This window comes from Fundulus heteroclitus, chromosome 6, assembly GCF_011125445.2.
Source record: "Fundulus heteroclitus isolate FHET01 chromosome 6, MU-UCD_Fhet_4.1, whole genome shotgun sequence".
Classification (NCBI taxonomy): Eukaryota; Metazoa; Chordata; class Actinopteri; order Cyprinodontiformes; family Fundulidae; genus Fundulus; species Fundulus heteroclitus.
The window spans coordinates 15,687,277-15,704,862 of record NC_046366.1 but is presented as its reverse complement, the minus strand read 5'-3'; the positions used below and the strand labels follow the sequence as shown (position 1 = coordinate 15,704,862).

General features: G+C 40.8%; 1 protein-coding gene across 6 annotated transcripts in view; it reads left to right on the top strand.

Moving 5' to 3' along the window:
* Nucleotides 1-17,586, top strand: part of tnr (tenascin R (restrictin, janusin)) — a 267,967-nt gene that overhangs the window by 145,796 nt on the left and 104,585 nt on the right. For all 6 annotated transcript variants that reach the window (XM_036138170.1, XM_036138169.1, XM_036138171.1 and 3 more), the window contains 5 exons: nucleotides 7,390-7,504; nucleotides 10,812-11,028; nucleotides 11,187-11,287; nucleotides 12,433-12,595; nucleotides 13,275-13,751. In XM_036138170.1, coding sequence (XP_035994063.1) covers nucleotides 7,427-7,504; nucleotides 10,812-11,028; nucleotides 11,187-11,287; nucleotides 12,433-12,595; nucleotides 13,275-13,751 — 1,036 coding nt within the window. In that variant the 5' untranslated portion in view covers nucleotides 7,390-7,426. The remainder of the gene's footprint in view (nucleotides 1-7,389; nucleotides 7,505-10,811; nucleotides 11,029-11,186; nucleotides 11,288-12,432; nucleotides 12,596-13,274; nucleotides 13,752-17,586) is intronic.

The window sequence follows — 17,586 nt, the reverse complement described above, 5'->3', positions numbered from 1 at the left end:
TATTATTGTATATTTGAAAAACCATATGGGAGGCAGCAGTCAGTGTGTGACTGACAACTCTTTGTGATCTTCAAAGTATTTAGCTGTGGGCCACCTGACAGCTTGCCTGGGACAACACTGTCTTATTGCCCCATGACCACCACCTCACAGAAACGCATTGTTTGTGTCCACAGTTTCTATCATGCTCTCAAAATCTCTCATTAAGCTTTCTGTATTTTATGTAGGATATGTTCCATGAATTTTAGTGAACTAGTTGAACTCTTCTCAACTTTATTAGAGAACAGCCAGTCTGTTATGCCAAATAAGGCATTTTCTGAGCTGTTGTTTATCATCCAGTCCCTATAATTTTTCCCGTCCATTGTGGGACATAGAATCAGTCAAATACTTTAGGAATTTGTGCCCCATGCATCTGCTGGCAACTCCTTTGCCCTCTATGACAAAGCCATCTGTTTTGTCATTATACATACGAGGTTAATTCAATCACAAAGGGACATTTTAGTTGGCCATAATGCAGGATCTTTGAAATTGATCGGTCTCTGATCCATTCTGTTCTCCGACTAAGTAGCCAGCCCCTCCATCTGTACTGTGTCTGTTATCTGTGGTGGGCAAGGGTGTAACTTTAGTTCTACCATTGGGCGGTTAAGATCTCTGCCAATTTATGTATTCAACCCATTCCTTTTGTAAAGGAAAGGTGATGCTTTGTGTCTGGCACCGTAGGGCTACAGTGGCCTTCCGTCTACCTGCCATTTTTTTGTTTCCGGATGCTGTGGATGGCAGGCCATTTTTGCTGTTCTCGCTACACTTCCAAACATACACCTCCAGGTTACAAACTCTCACTCACATCAACACAAACACAAGCTCACCCATCCACACAACCACATCCACACAATCCCTCCAAGTGGTTGAAGGTCATACATAAGTAGGTTACTGCAACATTACTGTGGTCTGCCTACTTTGATGTTGGCTTGAATCTGGATCAAAAAAAATTATGTATGCAATCAGGAAAGAATAATAGTGAATAAGTGCAAATCGTTGCATAAAACTACATATTTAATCTGTTTCTCTATAATACCTGAGATTAAGGTCAAACAAATATATTTTTTTTTCAGTTCTTCATATTTTTGATAGGTAAGAGTTAAATGTTAGCGTTTCATGGAACAGGGTTGTTGGGGGTTGGGTATATTTCGGGGTGGGGGACACCAAACAATGGTCCCAGTACACCATTCTTGAAAGAACCATTACAGTTTCCAGTGTTTTCCTGCTCTCAACAGAGACTAGACTAGAGAAGCATCCTTCAAATGATGTCTGAAGTTCATTCCCCAGCCTCGTCCCTCTGTTATATTTAATAATCATTCCCAAGTGAGAAGATCAAATATTTGGTATTACTCTGTGAAATCCTTTCACATGTTCTTAGCTGAATACTTAATAATCTCTTTGCATTTTTGTTTTACTTCTAATGTGTCAAAATACCTCTAAAATCGGTGGTGTGGTGAGCTCAACCATATTCTCTACCATTCACAAATTAAGAGATAATTTGGAAATTAAAGGTATTACATAAAAAAGATAACATAAAGAGCTCTTTAATTGTGTATTTAAATTGATTGTTTTCTTTTTATTAAACTGCATGTTTTGACTGATTGTTTTTCTTTCTTAAAAAGATCAAGCATTCATGTATTAAATGAGTGAAATGATGATTATTTTAGTGCAGTCCAAGTGTCAGACAGGCTAAGGAGAAAATAGTTTGTGGAAAAAGGAAGTAGCGCTTGGAAGGAGACTGCAGCTGCTGGCTGCAGGAAATCTGCCGAGAAGAAAAGAGGAAGTGGAATCAGATGCTTTGGTTCAATGACCTGCTGCCTGGGGTCGGAGAAAGAGGAGCGAAAACTTTTGACTCGGCCAGAGATCTGCATAGGGTGAAAAGTTTATGAGGTGATAAGGTACTGGGTGCAAGTGTTCGGTGGAGACAGGGGGGGGGGGGGGGGTTGAGGTTTGCAACCTCCCAACGGTTCTCTCAGCACATAAAAGAAGGGTGATTTGGGTACTCGTGGCTCAGATTCTCATCTCAGAAGACATGCAGCGCGGAGCAGAAGAGAAGAAGACCCAAGACGGAAGGATGATCGTGGAGCCAAAGGAAGAACACGGCGCCCGTGTCTCTGAGAACCGCCGAGACTGAGTCAGATTATCTATTTTTCGTGTTTTTCCACAATTCGGGGCCAACGATCTGCAAATCCTGTCAAGAAGAACTGCTGTGGTTTGACCTGGTCGATGAGCTGAACCTAGATGCCCCGAAGATGCGAGTTGCACCTGCTAGATGTCCGTTCTGCAGTTAAACCACCCTCTCGAGCCAAGGAGAAGCACCTCAGGCACGGACATCAAGGCAGAGACTCAAGGCGTGAGTCTTTGTGAATGGGGCATCAACGGGACATCGGGTTTGCCATCAAGAGAAGGCACGTTGTTCGGCTGAACAACTCCTTATCCAGCAATCAAAGCCACTATAAGTTTCCATCTGAGGTTCGGGTCAGTTTGCTCCTCCAAATTTAAAATCCTCTCCTAAATATATTAGTAAGCAGCCTTAGATAAGAGATAGGACGTTGATTAAATATTAAATTGTAATCTGTTAAATTGCTTAATGCTGTTTCTAATCCCCTGCAAAAGCATACTAATTAAAGAAGCATATAAAATTTTATTAGAAGTTGTGGACATTCAATTTGTGAGTCAACATTTTTCCGAGTTCTTCTATGATTGTAAAATAGTCATGGTGCATGATTCTAGAAATATTTTGGAGGTCTTAAAAGGTTGCCTTTAGCCCAAACTATAAAACAACACCCTTAGGGACTTTTGAGTCTTTAAAAAATACTGATCGTGTAACAAGTGCTGATTTATAGGAGTAGGAGCCACCGTTAACTAGGGCGGTGGTCGGGGTACAGGTGGCCTCGGGCTACTAGGTTGCCTGACCTGTCCACTGCAGAAGGGTGTGGCCCTAGGACGAAGGTGGTTAGCCGGTCAGTCGTATCCTACTCATCTAGCTGAAAAGGTCTCACAGGAATTCTAAACAGGGTAATACTCGTTAGATTCAGAGGTCCTTAGAACCCCAGCTAGTTTGAGCTTTAACCCAAAATAGGAAGTATGTGGGGGAAGTGGGGTTTTAGTTCAAAGCCGAAGATCTGACATGGCGCCCAACGTGGGGCCCTGAGAGAGGGAGACCCCAAAAAGTAGTGGTAGGGAGTAGAAAGGCTGCTTCATAGACCACAACCTGTAACAATCTGAAGTTGAGTAGGATTGTTAGTGGCTGGCTCCGGCCGTCAGTCACAACCCTTGCAGTAACTACCGTCGGCGTAGGTGAGGGATGAGCTTTATTGAGGGTAACTGACCTGACCCATATAGTAAAGCTAGTAGCCAGTGGTCTGCACTCATCCCTGCTCCGAGGATCCAGGAGAGGCTTTGGGGCGGCAGACAACTCGAGACGACAAAGGATGGCTGAAGCCATTGAAGACAATGAATCCCAGTTTTCAGTTGACCCTTCTGGAAGAAACATGCCTTGGGATCCAGGAAAATCCCAGGGTCAGATGGTTGTAACTCCACGTTCTTCCATGAGAAACATCACCAGATGGGGCCGGTGGGAAGACATCCTACACGACCCTGACCTCGAGATCGGACCAGCACAGCCAGCCTGCAGGAAGCAGCCGTCAGCGCCCGATCAAGAAGAGCCTCCTGAGTGGGTGTTGTACACTGATGGTTCGAGAAGAGGGCCCGACCAAGCTGCTTACTGGGGGTTCATACTGAAGCAACGCGACAGGGAAAGATGTCGTCAGAAAGGTAGAACCCTGGGAAGTGCACAGGCTGGTGAGGCCCTGAAAGAGGACCCATCCATTTGGGAAGAAAATGGTTTTGAAACTGCCAAGGGGAAACAAGTTGCTTATCATGACCTGTGGAAGAAGATAGCCGAGTTGAGGCTGGACCTGGATCTCCAGGTGGAGCATCAGAGAGCTCACACCAGAGATGGAGCGCATTGGCGCGGAAATGATCAAGTGGACCGTGACGTCCAACAGAGAAGAATCGTCTTTGTCGGGATCGAGAAGTGGGACAGGACACCCAGAGGTCGGGTGGTCCCAGCTGTGTACGTGGATGAGGTAGTGCGGAGCGTGCATGAGGCCTTGGGACATGCAGGCGTGCTACCTACCCGTAAGGAATTGGAAGAGCAAGAACTCTGGGTCCCGCTAAAACACGTCCGTCGCATGCTGAGGGGCTGTGAAGTATGTGGTCGATACAACGCAGGTCGCCGAGGGCAGCGTACGGATGGCTTAACCATTAAAGCATCGTCCCGTGGGGGTCAGTTTGCATAGATGTTGTGGGCCCCATGGGGATGACAGGAAAAAGAGGTGAGAAGTACCTTTTAGTGCTGGTAAAGCAGGTTTTAGATTGTAACACTGTGCTGCTGCACAAGAAGGGGATCCAAGGGGTGGAGCAGCTCAACCAGTTCTTAGCTAAGGAAAACCAGAGACCGGAGAATGGCCAGTGAATCATGCACCTTGCCACCCTATATTAGACTGGCCACTGTAACAGGGGTGGTTGTCATTAGAAGAACCACTTCAGAGCTCTGGGTAGGAAGAGCTTGGAAGAAATTGAAATGGGTTTAAAAAGGACTCCTGCCAGAAGAAGATGAGAAGTTCTTGTGGCAGAAGCTCAACTACTGCTGCACCGTTTGCCAATCTTCAATCCAGCTTGAAGTCCGCTGGCAAGTGCCGGGGAAAGGAAAAACCCTGAGTCACCATGCCTCAGGCAGAGAGCTCACTCGACTACTGAAACATCAAGTCAAGGTCACTGATGCCGAAGTATGTGGGGACTGCCGAGTACGACACCTTCCTAGTGGGATTTTCATCACCTGCTGGGACCTGGGTAAAGTTTCCCCTACCTCGTGCTTCTGTTCATGGAATGAAGGTAATCTGACGTACTGTACTGCCTGTCAAGAAGAGTTTAAGGAGAGGCGGCTTTTAGAAGTCGGACGTGCCTATGGTGTATAGGCTGCAGTTTATCTCAGATCTTCCATCCATGATGTTGGTGATGACCTATGCTGCCGTGTTCACCTACACCAACGCGGCCTTGGACCTTGACCCGCTGTTCAGTTCCCCCTGGCTGGCTGCCCAGGCCGGAACCTCGGCGTTAAGGGGCCTGTTTTTTTTGTTTTTTTTTTTGCTTGCTGCTCAGCTGCGAAGATTTTTTTTTTTTTTTTTTCCCTGCCAAGATTTTTTCTCTTCAATTTTATAATCATGTAACATTAATTTCCCTAGGGTAAGGTCAATTGTTTTGAGTGGGGAGTCACAATCCCAAGGGTTTGATTCATATGGTTAACTGAAAACTCTGATAATATCCTGGAGATCAGCTGTTTCGACCTGGATGGACTGTTCTGGGGTCCTGCAGGGACCTTGGCTGCCGAATCTGGTTGACCTCAAGAAGGGGGTGTCAAAATACCTCTAAAATCGGTGGTGTGGTGAGCTCAACCATATTCTCTACCATTCACAAATTAAGAGATAATTTGGAAATTAAAGGTATTACATAAAAAAGATAACATAAAGAGCTCTTTAATTGTGTATTTAAATTGATTGTTTTCTTTTTATTAAACTGCATGTTTTGACTGATTGTTTTTCTTTCTTAAAAAGATCAAGCATTCATGTATTAAATGAGTGAAATGATGATTATTTTAGTGCAGTCCAAGTGTCAGACAGGCTAAGGAGAAAATAGTTTGTGGAAAAAGGAAGTAGCGCTTGGAAGGAGACTGCAGCTGCTGGCTGCAGGAAATCTGCCGAGAAGAAAAGAGGAAGTGGAATCAGATGCTTTGGTTCAATGACCTGCTGCCTGGGGTCGGAGAAAGAGGAGCGAAAACTTTTGACTCGGCCAGAGATCTGCATAGGGTGAAAAGTTTATGAGGTGATAAGGTACTGGGTGCAAGTGTTCGGTGGAGACAGGGGGGGGGGGGGGGTTGAGGTTTGCAACCCCCCAACGGTTCTCTCAGCACAAAAAAGAAGGGGGATTTGGGTACTCGTGGCTCAGATTCTCATCTCAGAAGACATGCAGCGCGGAGCAGAAGAGAAGAAGACCCAAGACGGAAGGATGATCGTGGAGCCAAAGGAAGAACACGGCGCCCGTGTCTCTGAGAACCGCCGAGACTGAGTCAGATTATCTATTTTTCGTGTTTTTCCACAATTCGGGGCCAACGATCTGCAAATCCTGTCAAGAAGAACTGCTGTGGTTTGACCTGGTCGATGAGCTGAACCTAGATGCCCCGAAGATGCGAGTTGCACCTGCTAGATGTCCGTTCTGCAGTTAAACCACCCTCTCGAGCCAAGGAGAAGCACCTCAGGCACGGACATCAAGGCAGAGACTCAAGGCGTGAGTCTTTGTGAATGGGGCATCAACGGGACATCGGGTTTGCCATCAAGAGAAGGCACGTTGTTCGGCTGAACAACTCCTTATCCAGCAATCAAAGCCACTATAAGTTTCCATCTGAGGTTCGGGTCAGTTTGCTCCTCCAAATTTAAAATCCTCTCCTAAATATATTAGTAAGCAGCCTTAGATAAGAGATAGGACGTTGATTAAATATTAAATTGTAATCTGTTAAATTGCTTAATGCTGTTTCTAATCCCCTGCAAAAGCATACTAATTAAAGAAGCATATAAAATTTTATTAGAAGTTGTGGACATTCAATTTGTGAGTCAACATTTTTCCGAGTTCTTCTATGATTGTAAAATAGTCATGGTGCATGATTCTAGAAATATTTTGGAGGTCTTAAAAGGTTGCCTTTAGCCCAAACTATAAAACAACACCCTTAGGGACTTTTGAGTCTTTAAAAAATACTGATCGTGTAACAAGTGCTGATTTATAGGAGTAGGAGCCACCGTTAACTAGGGCGGTGGTCGGGGTACAGGTGGCCTCGGGCTACTAGGTTGCCTGACCTGTCCACTGCAGAAGGGTGTGGCCCTAGGACGAAGGTGGTTAGCCGGTCAGTCGTATCCTACTCATCTAGCTGAAAAGGTCTCACAGGAATTCTAAACAGGGTAATACTCGTTAGATTCAGAGGTCCTTAGAACCCCAGCTAGTTTGAGCTTTAACCCAAAATAGGAAGTATGTGGGGGAAGTGGGGTTTTAGTTCAAAGCCGAAGATCTGACAATGCCAATTATTCATCTCAGATTATACACATTTATTTTTATATTTATTAACAATAAGATTGAAGTTATCGGTCATACACAACCCAAAGGCTTGAAATTCTGTTCCAGTGTCTGCACAGTAACAAGTGTATTTATGTAGAAACACATATGGGCCATTGGATTAACTGCTCTTTGAAAATGTAACTAATTGCTTGTCTTTTTTCCCCCTTGCTTTGCTTTCTCTAAAAGGTGTGAGTGAAGAACAGTGGTGAGGTGTGTTTTCAGGATGCCACAATCAAAGCAGCTGCATTGGAGCACAGAGCCCACAACAATCCTGGCAGTGGCTCTGCTTTTTGCACTACAGGTAAACTTGACCAAGCAACATAAAGTCCATTTAAAAATCTGTTCATAGCCATTTGTCTTGTATTTTCATTTCTTAAAGTCAAGATTGAATTCAGTGCAAATCTCAGTGTTTGCAGACTATAACTTAGACAGCATGTATATGTGTTTTGTGGTCTAAATGTTTTTGCAGCCTCTTTGAAAAGCGTTTACAATTATTGAATCCAACAGTTAGCTGTTGGCTTTAGGTTATGTGGTGTGTGTCAATCATTTTAGTAAGGTACGCTGAGCAGTTTGTGTTTACTTTACATCTACTGCAAGTCTTTAAGAGGCCTGTATTGGACAACTACCTCATACTGCATCCTCAGGGCAAAATAATAGAATAATAACCATAATACTTAAAAAAAGAAACATCTTTACATTGTCACAATGATGGATGTTGCATGGATAACTTAAAAAGAGAAGAAGCCACCATAAAATCTAGATAATATGTGCACATTTTAGAGAAAATTTACCTTCATCTAGTGGCTGCTTTTTTATCAAGGGTAAAACACATTCTGCATGTATTATTACAGTCAGGCTACATAAAAAGGTTCTGCGTTAAATTGGTCTGTCTGCACCCCAGATCTGTCAGGTTTGTTAAATATGGTCCTCATATGTAGTGCTAAAATGTTTTGTGGACCATTACAGAGAGGATTTCTACATATTTTCAAAACTGATGGAGTAAATAAGTCAACAGGATGCTAGAAACAACATTACTGCTGTTTCTATGATTACACAGCTAGAATTCAAGGACTGTATCAAGTAGGTTCGTCTTTTATTGCAGATAATGTTAAATATAAATTGACTTTCATAAAGGCAAAAAAATATGTTAGGGAAGTGAAGTACATCTGTTGTAAGTGGGGAAAGCTCACAAAGTAAATTGTTAGGATCACTCTTAAGTTTGGAATACATTTTCAGCTTCAAATGACCTTCGGTTGCAAAGAAAGGAAGGATTTACGTTTTCCTCATGTAGACCATATATAACAAAGCATCTTTTCATTCATAGGGGAAAAAAGGAAGGAAAACCTTCAATTCAATCTGCAGAGCTTTGAAATGGTCATCGTTTTGAATTAAACTGCAATGATAGTTTGATTTGGAACGAGTCGCACCCGACGTGACGGATTAGTTATAGTTAGTTTCTAGTTCTTTACTGAATATGCATGCATGATGCGTTTGATAAACAGTAAAAAAAAACAAAAAAAAAAAAACATTTTGACCAATCTCAGTTAATAGTTTGCAACTTATTAGAAAAAGGTAGCAATTTTATCAATTACCTTGAAACTTGACACGTCATATTACAACTACAAGCTTCAATGTAATAAACCAACACAATACTGATTAGTGAATAATTAGGAAGGCAAGCTTATTTATAAAGCACTTGTCAGTAACAAGACGATTCAAAGTGCATGAAAATGATACATGAATAAATGCATTTCTTGCATTTACGTTGAGAGGTTATTGTGCTAATGTACAGTATTTGTCATTATTTACTCTGATATATACACACATTCAAAACATACAGGTGCCTTTAGAAGTCACCTGAATTGCAAATACTACTTTTCTTTGTATTTTTTTTGTAATTTAACCTGTGTATACATATTGGTGTTCTGTAAAGCCCTCAGGGAACATTAGTGAAGAAACAGCATCACGTTGATGAGGCAACTCACGGATTAAGTTGTGGAGAGGTTTAAAGCTGGTTTGGCCTGGAAAGCAGTATTCCAATTTTTTTTTACTTCTGCATGAACACTGTTTAATCCATCATCTATATACGGCCAGAGTATAGCACAACCACTAACCTACAAAGACACGGCCGCAGCCATGGTCCAATAAAGGTGTCCAAAGCCTCAGTAGTCATTCTTTATGCTATATTGCACTTTACAGCCCCCAGGAGACACTAAAAGAGATCTTGTACACAAAGAGCTTTAAATAATCACCTAAACAAATAGTCGAGAAGCAGCCACTGGAGAAACTGCCGAGAACCAAAGCCTAAGTGGAAAAATCGGAACAGAGAGGTTTTACTGATACACTCTACAAATCTAACCTTTTTGGTCGAAACACTACCAAAACATTAAGTGAGAAGGAAAATTAACACTGCACATCACCGTGAAAACACAATCCCCATGGTGAAACATACTGTGGGGATGCATCTCTTTAGGTGGGCCAATAAAACTGGTCACAGTCAATGGAATGGTGGTCACTTGATACAAAGCCTTGAAGAAAGAACTTGCTAGATACTTAAGCTAAGAACAGAGATTTACCAGCCAGCTTTGAAGCAACCGGAAACATGCTGTCATGACTTGTGAAGCAAGTACTCAAATGCAGACCATAGTAAAGTAAGAAGTGGAGTTTATTAAGGCAAGCTTACAACAAGGACGACAGACAGGAAGACAAAAAATACTTTCAGGGAGTAACTAGAAGTAGTAAATAGGGAGAACCAGTGACCAAACATGAAATGAGACTGCTTAAATACTAGGAGGATAGGGAGAGAGAAAGCATGAGAACTGGGTGGAATTGATCAGATGATTAGTGGACACAGGAGAGAGCAATGAAGGGAAAGTTAAAGAAAGGGGAGCATAAAACAATGGCAGAAGACACTTGTGAAAGTACAGATTTGTCATTCAACCCGTCTTATTGACCTTGAGTAAATTTATAAAGAAGATTGGACAGACATCCCAGACTCTTAAAGGTTCATAGCGACATACCTCAAATGACTTCCAGCTGTAATTGCTGAAAAAGATGCAGCTAGAAAGAGTTGACCTCGTAGTCCATAATAAAAATGAATATCCCATTTTTCAGATGTGCACTACTTCGTTATGTATATTTATGTTTATGGTTGTAGTATGACAAAATGTAAGTTTCAAGAGGTACTTCTGCAAGTCTATGTATATTTCCCTTAGCTTATCTAGCTTGGACTTGGCTGCCTGTATATGATTTTACCCTTTTATATTTCCACTCCCCTTCAGATCTTATTTCTTATTTAAGACATTTTTCTTTGAGATTTAAGAACCCCAGTTTGAAAATACTGAATTGTCGCCACTACTTTTTTGGAGATTACCTTTTCTCTATTTGAAACAGTTTTGTCAGTTTTACAGCCAGTAAACACCCTTTTTCACATTTTGTATTTTATTGTTGCCTTGTTTGTTATCCCCTTGGGCTCTTTTCTTTGTTGCTACTCCATCATTTTGTAAATGCACAGTCATATGAAGGACAAAAAAAAGAGAACAAACCTGAATCCCCTGAATCCACAGCACGTGTAATGTTTTTTTGTTTCATATTGTCTCTTGCTCCAGGGTGCTTCACATGCTGCTCCATCAGGAGACAACAAGCTGGTTCGAACCTCCAGAGTGAGAAGACAGATCCCAGATGGGGATCAGTTCCCTTCTGCTTCCTCAGTCAATCAGACGTTGCGAGAGCAGCCTCTTGTCTTTAACCATGTGTATAACATTAATGTGCCCATGGAGTCTCTGTGCTCAATCGACCTGGATGCATCTGCAGCCCCAGCCACAGGTGACCATGCCCTCCTCCTCATCAGTCATATATTGTGAAGGCTCTAGGAAATTGGTACATTGGTAGATGCAGAGAGATAATCTTACAATTTAGGAAGAATGTGCAACATTGTGTCGTTTTTTTTAAATGTTTTAAGACGTATTCTTTACACTTTATAGATTCTCATGCTGAGTTGGGATCCAGACCCCCAGTCGAGGGTCCAGTGGAGCATTCTGGGCCAACAGAATACACCGAGCAGACGCTTGATGCAGAGAGTCAGGTGGCCTTTGTTGAACATTATTGTGCATTACTGCTTTGAATAGTTTTAAATAAGGTTGTATAAGGTGTTTAGAGTCTCAGAAACAAAGATATGTTGGGAAAATGTGTTTAAAAAAACTTCTCATAACAGCCAGGAACACAGCCTAAGGTTGTGGGAGACTGATGGTGTTACATTTGAAACACCACACTTGGGCATCAGCGCATAACACAATGTCCACCCAAGATTCATATCATAATAATAGAAGTCCATCTTCAGTCTGACTGATAAAAAGAATATTTATGTGGTAGACTGTTTTACACATCAGGCTACGCCCCAGTAACATACCATGTAGCTGTCCTGAGCTTTTTTTATGGGATTCTGAGGGTCCTTAGAGATAGCACAAATAGATCAAGAAACTGGACATAGCAAAGAGAAGCGATGTTTTGGTAATATCTTGAACATGTTGAAAACATTACTCTGAATGCATGTTGATTCTGACTTTAATCATGCTGATATTTAAACAGGGATCTAAAAAATTTATTCTTTAAAGATTAAAGCTGCAGTAGGGATTTCTGAAAAAAAATGTGGACTTAAAAATGAACAAGCACATCTTACTGGTTCCTCCCTCTTGCTATTCCCCCACAGCAGAACTTGTCATGCTGTTCCGACGTTTACCCTTGCTTTATTTCGGGCTCAGTCTAATTCTTTCTTTTCAAGCTTGCTTTTCAACATCAGTCTTCTTCTGTTTACCTGTCTTTGTTTTCTGAGCAGGTGCCACTCGAGAAAATGGCAGTTTTCCTGTAACATTAGGTTGTTTCTGCAATCTTGAGCTTGAACGACTGAATGTGGCGTGAGGTGGAGGAGTGTGAGCAGGGGTACACGAGTGTGATTGACACTGTTAAGACATTTCTCCCGACTCGGATTGGTTGTTTCTGACCTGGAACCGTGTATTTCTGCAAATGGAAGTAGGAGCACTGGGAGGAGCCAGAGGAGCTTAATTTTTTTAACAGATTATATGTCTCATGTTTTACTGTCAGGACATGGTGGCAGTTTTAACAACTATGTAAAATTAACTACTGCAGCTTTAATAAATCTATTTATGTACATATTTTTTATTGCCTTATGGATGCTCTGGAATTCAAATCAAACTGATGCTCCTTGCTTAGGTGACCTTTACTCACCGCATCAACATACCAAAAGCAGCATGCAGTTGTCCAGCAATGACCACAATCCAGCAGCTTGCCACCAGAGTGGAGATGCTGGAGAGAGAGGTGTCCATGCTCAGAACCCAGTGTGGATCTGGATGCTGTGGGGAAGGCTCTGCCATGGGTGAGATTTTTTTCTGACAAATGCACTGACAAAAACAGAACTGTTTTTTGTTTAAAACTCCTTGTATTTTTGCGCATGGAGTTTTATCAGAACAAAATGGTAAACAGATCCACATAAAAAATAGTAATACGTAGAATACATGAGGCAGACAACACCATATTATTGATTCTGGATGACAGCTTAATTCTATCTGCTCTGTGGAGAAAGGGTACAGAGAAATCTTTGATAGTCTGCTATCATCTTATGAGAGGACCAGAGTGGACAGAGCCACAGAATAAATTATGTTTAAAGTATCTGCTCCAATGACACCATCAGCCATTTCAAATACTCTCTGAAAACGTTCCATCTCCACGGTGTGAAAAATGATTTTCTCCAGCAGTCATGATCAGAATCAGAAAGAGGATGACATACGCAGCCAAGGAGGAGGGTTGCAGTAGCTCTCTAATTGTATGATTATATGTCTGACAACTGTCTCTGGCTCTGGGTTTTGCAATCCTGCAATTTGTCGCAATGACTTTAGCTTTGTGATTCCTTATATACTTTACTGATGTGATTCCTTATATACAGTTAATTTAAGTAAGTTTATGCAAAATGGAAAATGTTTTGCTAGAGGAGGATTTTCTCTGAATTAACTGTAATACCATCATCTAAAACATAATGTGTCCACTTTTCCCCGTAGGGCGTTTGGACTTTGTTCCAGGCTGCAATGGCCATGGAAGCTTCAGCTTTGATCTGTGTGGCTGCGTCTGCGAGGAAGGCTGGAGTGGCAAAAACTGCTCCGAGCCTCGCTGCCCAAATGACTGCTCTGGTCAGGGGGTGTGTATCGAAGGGGAGTGTGTGTGTGACCGTGACTTTGGAGGCGACAACTGTTCAGAGCCACGGTGCCCTTCAGACTGCTCAGGCAGAGGTCTGTGTATTGATGGGGAGTGTGTGTGCGAGGAAACCTTCACGGGCGAAGACTGCATGGTTGGACGGTGTCTCAATGACTGCTCAGATCAGGGGATGTGTGTCAATGGGACATGCCAGTGCCGGCCTGGTTATGTGGGAGAAGATTGCTCATTGGTCTACTGTGCCAACAACTGTAGCAAGAAGGGAGTCTGCAAGGAGGGTTTCTGTGTCTGCCAGGATGGCTTCGCTGGAGATGATTGCAACTCAGGTAAGCAAACGTGTTTTACCCTTCAAAGTGCATTGGTATATGTCATTAAACTCTGCAAAGCAAAAACTCCCCCCAAAAAGTTGTTTCCCTGTAATGAAGATCTGAAAGGTGAAGTACTGAAGAACTGAAATACAACTTAAAAATGTTTTAGTGCAAATTCTTAACACAACTGCATCAAAGATAACTGTTTTTTAACTTTTTGTTCAATTGTCTGGAGTATGAATTTCTGTCAGTGCATGCGTGTGTTTCTAAGAATTCGGATTGTATGATTGTAATTGTGAAACTGGATCCTAAATGCATCAGAATCACCATGGGTGTGTGCTTCACTTATGCCTTTCATTGTCTCCTATTGAAAATACTGGCAACATCCCAGCACTCTGATTAAATGTATATTAGATGTTGGTCGTTGAATACTTCACAGATGAAGATTCGTAAAAGTTGTTAAAAAGACAAAAACTTCTTAACAGACACTTGCAGCACTTGTTTAGTTGTTAGTGGACTCATCTTGTTTGCTCCCGGCACTGATCTGCATTTGTGTGTGATTTAAAATGAAGTGTTAAGTATTTTCGACTTAATTTACTTATATTTAACAGGTTTTTCTAGCTTTTAAAATGAGGATTGGGTTTTAATTGGATTGGATTGTTCAAGACGGCATGTACCACTGGATGTCTATATTGTTGCGGTATTTGAGTTGCAACTGTTTTGATTCTGTAGCAGTATAAGTACAGAGAACACCTGGCATATGCACTCATGTTAAAAAAATCTGTGCTGATTACATTTTTTTATCTTAGTGTTGAGTCCGTAGGAATTAATATTTAATTGTAAATTTCCATTGGTTATGGTCTTTCTATACCACTGACCCGAGAAGCAGATAAATAATAATGTGTTGGGGTTGAAAAGATTATATATATGCATTGCTGAACAAAAAAACACTAGGTATCACGTGACTGAGGAAAAAAAAAAAAAAAAAAACAACTTGAAAAGACTCGTAATACAAATCTTTGGAATTGATACCAAAGGTATTGGATTGAGGGACAGAATAAGGCATTTTTGAATGGTCTGAATCAATGTACAAACTCAGCTTGTGATCCATGTTTTGGTCTCCTGTGCATTATTCAATGTTAGTCACATGTATGGTGTTGGCCAGTGAACCACTTGATTTTTCTTTTTTTAATCATTGGCTATTTGCATGTAAATTGAAACAATCTTTTGTAAAATGTTCATATCTTTTTGTATCAAATTTAGATTTTTCCTAAAAATCTATTTTTTTCACACTTTAAAATTAAGTGACAGTAAGAAGGGTTTTTCTGTCTGTTGCAGATGTTACCTTCCCTGCATGCTGTGTTTACAGATGTCTGGTGTGAAGTTCCAGTTAATTACTTGCCTTGTCTCATGTTTTAGGCTTTTCTTTTTAATTATGAGTGTTTGATTGAATGATTGAAATTGTAAATCACAGACTTGAAAGGTTTTTGTTTGACTAGGATAAGATATTTGTAGGTCCTATAATACCACAAGTTTAAAAAACATTATTGATGGAACATCCAGTGAATACATTTCTCTGAAGAAAGGAGAAAGAAAACTTACTATCCATTATTGTGTTCAACATAGATTCCACGAACTACAAGTGCGATAGAAGATTACAGTATTAACCATTTTTAGTATATATGTAGGCCCGAGAAATAAAGCTGTCTGTGCTGCAAATGTAAGTAGTGGGGGTGCATGACTTGCTGGACAGCGGAAGGTCTAACGGCGTTCATTTGTCAAAAGTCACATTCATCTGGGGAGCCAACTGTCACATTAACTGCAGCCGAGACAGTTTCTGAGCTGTGCTTGCCTTTGTTCAAAGCCAGCACTCTGTGCCAAAATATCACCTCCTCCTCTGCCATTTGAGGTACCTGTCAACAAAATGATGGATGGGGACAGATAGGGGAGCAAGCGATGAAAAATCAGGAAAGGAAAATGGTATTTGTAAAGTTGATTCTTCCATGAGATCCCCCTATTTAATATCTATAGCGAGCAAGAAGGACGAATTGCTTATCTATTTATTTATTTTTTTTGTAATTAGCCACTGCTTGTAGGGGTGAGTTTGTTGAATACAAAACGCAGCAGTTCAATAACCAGAGGAGCACAGGATGATAGGCTTAAGTGTTTCATGTTATCAGGAGCTGAAGAAAATGGCAGGCATTTCTGCTTCAATTATGGTGGCCTATATTCTCTCAGTATGAGAAATAATGGAGACTGTTGAATTTAAATTGGATCTTTCAGTCATGGGGTGAGAAATGGTATAAATATTTTCATGTGAAAGAAAATGCTGTATACCCATTTATGATGCAGGTATCAACTTCTGTAGAAGAGTGGCATTACTTAAAGCCGAGGTATTCCCCGGTTATTTCCCTGACATCCAGTGAAAGAGGTGCATAAAAGTGACAAGATACCTTTGGTTGTGGTCAAAAGAAATTACATAAATGGCCACACCACCTTATAGTTTTTTATATTAATGATGCAATACCTCTTTAACAATATATACTAAACTACTGGGGTAAACTGGGGTATGCTAAACTACCAAGCCCCTGCGCCTCCCTCTTTTATAGCCTCTTTTATCGGACCATAAGGCACACTGTGAATTAACGTGTCTATGTGTGTCTTTGTCTACATATAAGGCGCACTGGATTATAAGGCGCACTAAATAAGTGTGTCTTATAAACTTGAGTGTCTTCCCAAGTGTTTAATATCACACAGCCCCTTCACTTACACAGCTCTATATCCGTCTCTATCGGGAGGACAGAGTAGTTGGACTACACTGTCCTGTTTCTAACATAAGGCCAAAATAAACTAAATTTTTGTATTGAATTAACTTACTAGGTTTATTGTTGCTAGCGTGTACTCTGGGCGCAAGATGCCTAAAGGCTCCCACATGCTCGAACGTACTGTTTTAAAAAACCAAACATAATAGTTTTGTTTTTTTAAAGCTTCATATACCGTATCACACAAGGACATATTTAGAAATTAACCCATGCTTATTTGTGTTTCTTTACATAAATGTGGCTCAGGCACCGAGGAAAAAAACTTAGGTTGAGCCCCTGCTAATGATAGTGGGTAGAAAGTAATTTATGTATTGAGGAGATCAGAAGATGTGTTGTACTGATACAATGCACATGTAGATAATGTATATATAATGCATGTATTATTTCTTTAAACAACGTCTTTAGCTATTCCAGATCAGCTCAGCTAAAAATCCATGCAGGCAGACCTTATTTTAATTGGCACATCATGTGGCCAATCACATGCAAAGAACGAGTTAAAAAATGGTATGTTGTGAAAGAAAGAGCGGAAGGGGAAAACGCTCCAAAGAAAGTGAATGTAGTATTGGAGGCCAAAAAAACAGATATGAGAAACCAAAATGTAAGTGCATAAATTAATATATTTGCAATAAAATAAAAAATAAGCACCATCTAATGCATAGAAAATGCATAGGTTTTGAATTTATAAAATGAAATTATCTATCATAGCTGAGTGAACAATATGTTTCTATTTTATCAAAGTGTCTTAAAATAACTGCATCTATTTCATCTAACAGAATAAGAGTTTTTTATGAACACATAGTACGAAAATTTGTTTACCAACGCAACATTTTTTGTTGTTGAATTATTTAAAAATACCTTCACATGACACTATAAGAAAAGCCATATTAAAACTGCAAGGCCATTCATCATATCGGTCATAATGAAAATAAAAAAGGTATATTTTTCATTGACAAAACCATCTGTTTACACCAATAAACATCACTGCTATCTTCATTTATCACAATTTCATAGCGGTTAAACTCTGAGACTGA